The sequence below is a fragment of the Poecilia latipinna genome, unplaced genomic scaffold (assembly GCF_001443285.1).
Source record: "Poecilia latipinna isolate Pla-1442-1.1 unplaced genomic scaffold, P_latipinna-1.0 Scaffold428, whole genome shotgun sequence".
Taxonomy (NCBI): Eukaryota; Metazoa; Chordata; class Actinopteri; order Cyprinodontiformes; family Poeciliidae; genus Poecilia; species Poecilia latipinna.
Window position 1 is genome coordinate 154,887 of NW_015113044.1, and position 7,541 is coordinate 162,427.

General features: G+C 39.9%; 1 protein-coding gene across 2 annotated transcripts; it reads right to left on the reverse strand.

Annotated features, from left to right (window-relative positions):
• Positions 1–258: 258 nt before the first annotated feature.
• Positions 259–3,786, reverse strand: cmtm8b (CKLF-like MARVEL transmembrane domain containing 8b). 2 transcript variants are annotated; one of them, XM_015038066.1, is made up of 4 exons: positions 3,229–3,786; positions 1,992–2,165; positions 1,745–1,864; positions 259–551 (listed from the first exon to the last, which is right to left on the reverse strand). In XM_015038066.1, exons 1-4 carry the CDS (start codon positions 3,358–3,360, stop codon positions 402–404), a joined length of 576 nt encoding a protein of 191 aa, XP_014893552.1. In that variant the 5' UTR covers positions 3,361–3,786; the 3' UTR covers positions 259–401. The 2 variants fall into 2 exon arrangements, with proteins under 2 accessions (XP_014893552.1, XP_014893553.1); XM_015038067.1 differs by having other exon boundaries at positions 259–585; positions 3,229–3,777.
• Between the last annotated feature and the right edge of the window lie 3,755 nt (positions 3,787–7,541).

Here is a 7,541-nt window from a genome sequence, read left to right on the forward strand (position 1 = left end):
TTTTGTTTTTCTTTATTAGATGAGGAAGTGAAAAGAGTCATTGTTCACATCTGCATGATTCGTTGTATTTGTATTCAAATCTACTGGATGAAATAAGCAGACATTGCAGGAAAAATGACCAATTTGAAAATTATGCTTTCAAATGAACTCTAAAGTTGTTTTGTGTGTTAGTCATGTATTTAGTTGTTATTGTTTACCAGAATAACTAGATGATAACGAGGCGCAAAGTGACTTGGATAGAAGTAAACAAGACAAATGGAAACTTATGATTTTATTTTTTTTTTACTACAACATTTTGTGAAGCATAAACCGGCAAACATACTGAAAATCCGGTCTTCCTCCATAAATCTTGTTTTTTTTTTTTCTTCATGTCGATATAGTTTACCAGTGAACTTCTTCAACTACGGTGTCGGCGGCGTCGGTTGATAAAGAAACTGTCCACTCCTCCTCTCTGAGCGTCTGCTGACGCACCAGGAAGCCTGATAGTCTGAAGAGGCCTTAATGTTCTTCCTCTGTGGTTTTCCATAAACGGTAACTGAGGTAGCCACTTCCTGCGTAGCACAGTGTGGCCAGACATGCAAAGAACTGAAAGTGGCGCAAGCAGAAAGGATTTGAAGACGAAAAGACAAACAAGGTTTTAAGTAAATTCTGAAAAGTACAAACACTTTCTTAGCAAGAAGAAAAGTGAGTCCACAATCAAAGAATCAATAGAATGTTCACTTTTCCAGAAAAGAGCAGTTCTCTGACCAATGTTTGGTTTATTTTCACTCAGGTTCTCGCTGTATGGGAGATAATCAGATCCATTAACTTTCTAGAACATTTTTCTGTGGCTTTGGCTTTCATGAAGTTTTTTTACAGCCTAAATGTCTTTTCCATTAGGTCGGCACTGGTAGCCATAGTGGTAGGGATCATTTTTGGTTTGAGCGAGTTGACTTTCTGCATAGGGTGGAGTGTGGCTTGCAGGGCAAAATGAGGCAAGCAAAGAAAATGTCAATGACAATCTCAGTGGGTTAATAAATACTTTCTTTATAGCATCTTTAAAGATAAAAAGAAGTCAGTTTCTTCCAGCAAACTATTAAATTAAAGACGATGATAGAAGTGCAGAAGGTAAAACATAAATAAAAGATAATAACATAAATAACACCATTGTAGCTGCTGCTGACATATCAATCTTAAAAGATGTCTTCAGCTGCTTTTTTGTTTTGTTTTGTTTGTTTTTTTAAGTCTGCAAAACCACACTGGAGGCCAAAAACGTTTTCTCTGCTGGATGTTAGACTTAACTTTGGAACAGAGACCAATACTTAATTAATTAATCTAAGCAGATCTGGGATGTATTTTAGCAGATGTTTAAATGTGAAGTTTGAATCAGTGGGGAGTGGGCGCCCCCTTGTGTTTGTGATTTGGGGAAGATTCCTCTAACTTTCTGTTTCTAATAATTACACAAAGCCCTAACTTGTTATGAGAATGGTTATTATCTGTTTTTGTAAATTAAGCATTGCAGAAAATTCCCACAGCAACGAGGGAAAATGTCACCCAGTTAAATAATAGATTTAATAATGGCTTTTAATAATTTAATAATGGTGTTTTTCATCATCCAGGAAGCAGTAAGTTGGTCGAGCTCGGCCTCGGTCAAAATCATCTTATCGACTTCAGGGACGCGTAGAGAACAAGAGCAGCCACGTCTTAAACTATGTAACAACCTAGCAAAGACTAAAAGAGTTTACATTGACATTCGTGTGCTTACTGCTGATGCTGCCCAACAGTTGTAGTTGTATCGCCCCCTGGTGGCCTGGCCCACACAGACAGCCTCGACCACGGCTGTCGCCAGATACAGAGCAGCAGCAGCGCAGTTGAAACACAGCGACTGAAGGAGGCAAGCAGAGAAACGTCTGTTCACAAATGAAACGCCAAAGTGGAACCGATTCAGTTGATTTACTGAGCCAGACCGTGTGTGTGTGTGTGTGTGTGTGTGTTTGTTGTGTGAGGGTTACCAGTGTTGTCCAGGGGATCTGCGGTATCCTGCTGTGGACTCCGGTGAGATAAATTATGAACAGGCAAATGGTCAGAATCCAAAGCAGGATGGACACAAACATCACCCAGCAAAGAGCCGACAGGCGGAAGTAATCGGTGCCGCCAATCAGGATCCAGACCAACATGCCACTCAGCTGCAGAGAGGAGAGGACAGATGAACCCACAACAGGGACTCATCACAGATACTCTGTCTTATTTATTAATGTCTAAACAGCATTCTGCCGACTCTCCCCATCCCCCTATCAAATCATTTTAATGGTGGCAGTGAGTGATTAATTGTTTTTTCCCCCATGAAACAAACCACACCCTTCCCCTTTCCCAACAAAAAGTTCCTGCAGGATGTTTCATATCACCGGAAGATTCAGTCTGACTGTGGGTTTTATTTTAAAGTGAAATCACAAACACAGATGCCTCCGTTGGGAATTTAATTGCTTAATGTAAAAAAAAAAAAAAAAAAATTAAATTCCTGCTTTTGACAGAATTTCATCTCGTATTGCATCATGTGTGGAATCCCCGTCCGGTCTGTGGCAGCCAGCCAGACTGTATTTGGAGAAAAGCTGCCCAGGATTTTTTTTTTTTCCTTCCGGCTGAATTGAAGAGGAAGAGAGACAATGAGGGAAAGAAAGGACGGAGACTTGATTTGCTTTGTTGTTTTTGGTTCACTTCCTATTTTCATAGAAACACTGCTTCTGGTTTTTTATGACTTTTCTCGCACCAGGGTCAATGTGCAAAAAAGTTTCCCTTTGAATTCTGTGTTTTTCTAATTGAGTGCTAAAGATACCAAAAGCTTCTTAAAGAGACAGAGGCCCAATTTCAAGGCGTGAAATTACAAAGTCAATTTTTTTAAAGTCATATTTGATGTATGTAGCATTTTTTATAACAACTGGAGGTAATATAGTTACATTATTGTGCTATAAAACAGCGCTATGAGGCTGGAAAAAACGCATTACTGCCCTTTAATTTCAATCTTCACTGAGATCTTCACTTTATTCTTTCAATTTAACATCATTTGTATAAGTTTATGTAGCTTGCATGCTAACTGCAGTATCAATCTGAGCATAAGCATATAAGATAGTTCAGATTGGAAAGTAATTTACTGATCTGATTGTATGAAGATTAAAATTACTGGCAAATCCCAACATGTCATATCTTTCTGTCTTCACTGATCTGGATTTAGTCCTAAAAAGTCACACTTACTATCTCCGCCTGAAGAAGTATCCCTTTGGCGTTTGTGGTGAAATGCTGGTCGAAGGCCAACGTGGAGGTCGAGATGTTGAACTGCGGCAGAGGGGAAACCGTGCGGGTCGGCGACGCGGCCGTCCTGTCCATGATGCAGGGACGCAGAGGGACTGTGAACTTTTCCCAAGAGTGTCGCCGCAGCACAGGAAGTGCTGTTCCTGCCCCGGAATCCAGCGAGGACACCCGCCGATGAAACTGCAGCACAAATTAACGAGTTTCATCTGCCTACGTTTGAAAAGCCCCAAGTCAAGACAGTCCAGAAAAGGCTTCAAAGTTTTGCTCAGACCATGTTTGTCCACAACATGGAGACATTTATACCATTAAAACTTCGTGTTGTTTAATTAACCAGGTTCATTTGTCACAGACTTTTTTTTGGCTTGGTAGACAAAAAAAAAAGTCTACCAAGCAACAACAAAGCTATAATAAGATCACAAATCATAACCATTACATTTTATAAAAACATACATAGAAAAACATGTTACTAGTCCTTACACAAGAATTTGTACCAGTGCTTTAAATGGTCTCTGAGTCTCTCAAAGACTCAGAGACCTTTGAGAGACTAAACTTCTTGACCCTTCCTTGTTAAAGCTGTTCTTTCCTCTTTTCTGACATTGCCAAACTTGCTTTCCTTGAAGCAGAGAAACTCACCAGTTCCGTCTCCTGTCGTATGTGACATAGCTGCTCACGCAGTCGATCAAAAGTCTGTTGGAATCACTCAAACGTCTTTGATGGATTTCAGTCTTGTTAGTTTAGAGGTGAACAACTAATTTTGAACTGATTTGTCTTAAGTAAAGGTAAAGGTAATTTTATTTATATAGCACATTTTTAGCAACAAGGCAATACAAAGTTCTTCAAGGTTATTCAGATATTGAAAAGAAATCATTTAAAAATAAACTTTTAAAATGTCTGAGGTAGAAATATCTGTCTGAATCACCCGGGTTCTTCCTACTAGATTACTTCAAAACCATCCAATTGTTTGTTTTTAATAACGAGCAATATCAGAAAGGTGTTACATAAAAATCAGTCACATATCAAAGTTGCACTGAACTGCATTGTAAGCAATCTTACAGATGCCGACATAAGCAGAAAAGCTGCAGCTGGACATAAAAACTAAAAGTTCAGTGTGGCTTTAAGTTGGTGAGCTCACATACAAGAGACCTGGCATTATAAACTGTTATCGAGGAGAACCAGGCATTGCTGCAGTGCAGTGCAGTGCTGAAAACAATGACTAGCTTTCGCCACATGGGGGCAGTAGTTGTACGCGGTCAGCGGTAAACCTGATGTCAGAAGAAACAGCAGAACTCGGGGACAAAGGACACAAGGTCGGAGCCAAGGAAGCGTTCGGCAATGCTTAATTATCTTCATGGTGAGAATGTAGATTAGTGTTTTCACTCTTTTATTCTTTTGTCGTGACTTAGTCAAAGGAAAAAAAGTGATTTCCTTCCTGACTTCATACTCCCACCCACAGAGGTGGTTTTGCCTCTAAGGTCTCGCTGCACTTTGGAAGAAAGTTCAATAACTGTCAACTTTATAGATCTGTGAAATGCATGACCATGTATCTTTTTGTTACAGTTTTGCTTTTGGGCAACAGACTTGTGCGTGTGTTTTTTGTTTTTTTTTTTTTGGTTTGTTTATTTTTTAGTGCTAGATGGGAATAGCATGAAGGCAGCTTCAGTTTACCTGTGATTCCACTACAAGATATCAAAGCGACTATTAAAGTGAACTAAAAATTATAAACAAATGAATCAATCAGATCCTGATGCAGGGACTCACACTCCCTGCTGCAATAGGCATTCAGATTAAGATGCTTTGGGGTGGAGGTTAGGGGGCCAATGCATGGACCATTATCTGACTCTACATGCTTTATCTTTATGCTGATACACTAAATCTACCCTACTGGGCATTTTCTGCATTGTACGACAATATATCCACTGCAGCGGTCTGTGCTTTTTCTTCTCTCCAGTGTTATGAAGCATCAAAGTAGCCTTTGTCTGTGTGGAGCCTGAATACCTCAAAAAGATGACCTGAAAGCACTTTTTTTGTGTGTATTGTTGATTTATGACATTTGTTTGAATCTTTTGGTGATTTGAGCAAGTGTTCCTGATGCTTGGTTGGAAACATAAAAATTGTGATTTGAAATGATCGAGCGCATAGAGGATGTCGGCTTTTTCCACACTTTTAGCAGGTCTGAAAAGTTTATATTCTATATTCTAAGCTAATTACCTACCAGATTTGGAAATAGGGTTCATATTTTTGCGATTAAATCTCAGTAGGGACATCTCTGTTCCGTGAAGGCCACAGAGGTTCATTGGAGAACATCAGATTAAATGAAACCTGTTGAAAATCGGATATACATTTCCGTCTGCTTTGAAATGAATCACTATATTATTTTGATATAGCATATAAAATCCCTGTGAAAACAAAGTTTGAAAACGTCCAATTGTTCCAGTACTTTTGTAAGACGCTACGCAGCTAGCATACAAACGCCATAAGACAAAAAGCGGAATGAAATGGTGTTTTACAATCAATCCCGGCACATAAATGGGATTTGTGGGTCACATAAAGTCTCTGAACACCTCATAGGAGGCCGGCTTGCTCTTGTGTGCCTATCATAATTAATAACAATAGAGCAGTTTTTACTCCTCATCAGTGGCCTTGCACCTCCTGCAGCAGCCTCTTTCTGGCATTCCTTAAAGTAATTAAAACAAAGCTCGGTTTTAATCTCGGCAGTCCACGTAAAATTGGGTTTTTTTTTCTTCCCTTTAATGCCATGAAATACCAGAGAAGGCTTTGAGGTGCACAGGTTATTAATGGTTATTTCCCTTCTTTTATAGTGCGTGATTGCACGCCACTGTGGCCTCACATAGTTCTCATCACATTTAATACAGCTAGGAGAGGAACTGAGGTAGAAAATGCCAATTTGCGTCATTGTCACTCACAGATGTGCCGTGATTAAGTCTACTGTAGCTGAATAATGAGTAATTGTAAACTTTGCAAAAAGGAAAAAACTATTAAGACTAACAATTTTGCGATATTTTTTAAAAAGGAAATAGACATTTCTTTGTTATCCAAGTTAAATTATGGGTAGCCTAGTCTGACGCCACAATAACATGTGGCTCTTAAAAAGTCAATGTTTAGATTTGAAGCGAATATCAAAAAAAAAAAAAAAAAACTTCTCTCCTGAGAGTGTAGTGAAGAACCCATAACATATATCCAAGAAACAATTGCTTTCCCTGAAGTTTCTTCCTCTGCTCTCCCTTCTTTAGACTCCTTTTTTTTTTCCATTCTCCCTATTGTCTTCATTGCCTTTTCATATGTAGCCACTTCTGGCTTCCTGTAATCGTCCCCAGCCCTGATGTCGTTTTCGTGGTGCGTGAGTTTAGGTTGCGCCGCGCCGACACAAAGCCTCGTCGCTGTTGAACACATGCTGCAGCTCTTTCTCAAACTCTGCATGCTAAGATGTGAGTAACCTGAACTCAGCCTGAACCTCCTCGCGCACACATTTACACATTTACACACACGCAGACTCACACGCTAATAAATGTGTGCTAGCCCAGATGCTGCACTGTAATTGGCCTCCATGGCTTCCCGCTGTGGCAAAGATATTTTTAACACACGCTTAAAGACACACACACACACACACACACACACACATATATATACTAATCCTTGCCTCTGCAACATCTGCCACATCCCTCAAATGCATGTGCTGGCTAAGTGCAACCACACACACACACACATACAGGAACCATGAGGGCAGCCCCTCCCTGTTTAACCACTAGTCCTGACATCTGATCTAAATAAAATGATGTGGGGGTTTCACTGAAAGGTAGAAGAACCTCGTCCTACGAGACTCGACTCCATGCAGCTGTGTTTCCCTTGGACTGTTTTCTCCGCACGGTGGCAAGGCCTCTGAAGCAGAGTTCGAATCCCGTGAGCCCGCATTTGTTTGATCAAACTTTTGGCGAACAAATTAGATTTCTTGAAAATTCCGAGTTTTGTTTTTCCATCCGGACCTGCTCCTTTTTTCACATCTTTTACGGTCTAAGTTGAAAAGAAGCGCTCGTCGTTTCAGACAAAAAGAGAAAGTTGTTTCCCACATTTGTCTAGCAAACACAAGATGACAGCTTTTCTTCGATAAATGATGATGATGATAGTAAAACTTCCCCGGAGCCATTTGAAGTTTGCATGCAGTGAAATTACAACGAGAGAAAAAGCGAGACTTCTTTTTAGCTTTTTGATTTCTAGTCGCCTCTGGATATTGATATTGC

Bases quoted from the DNA above. Each gene is read 5' to 3' on its own strand.
- cmtm8b (XM_015038066.1), bottom strand. From the start codon at position 3,360: ATGGACAGGACGGCCGCGTCGCCGACCCGCACGGTTTCCCCTCTGCCG. The intron at 2,166-3,228 runs GTAAGTGTGACT...TCCTCTCTGCAG, and splicing joins TACTTCTTCAGGCGGAGATA to CTGAGTGGCATGTTGGTCTG. The intron at 552-1,744 runs GTAAGCACACGA...TGTGCTACGCAG, and splicing joins ACTGTTGGGCAGCATCAGCA to GAAGTGGCTACCTCAGTTAC.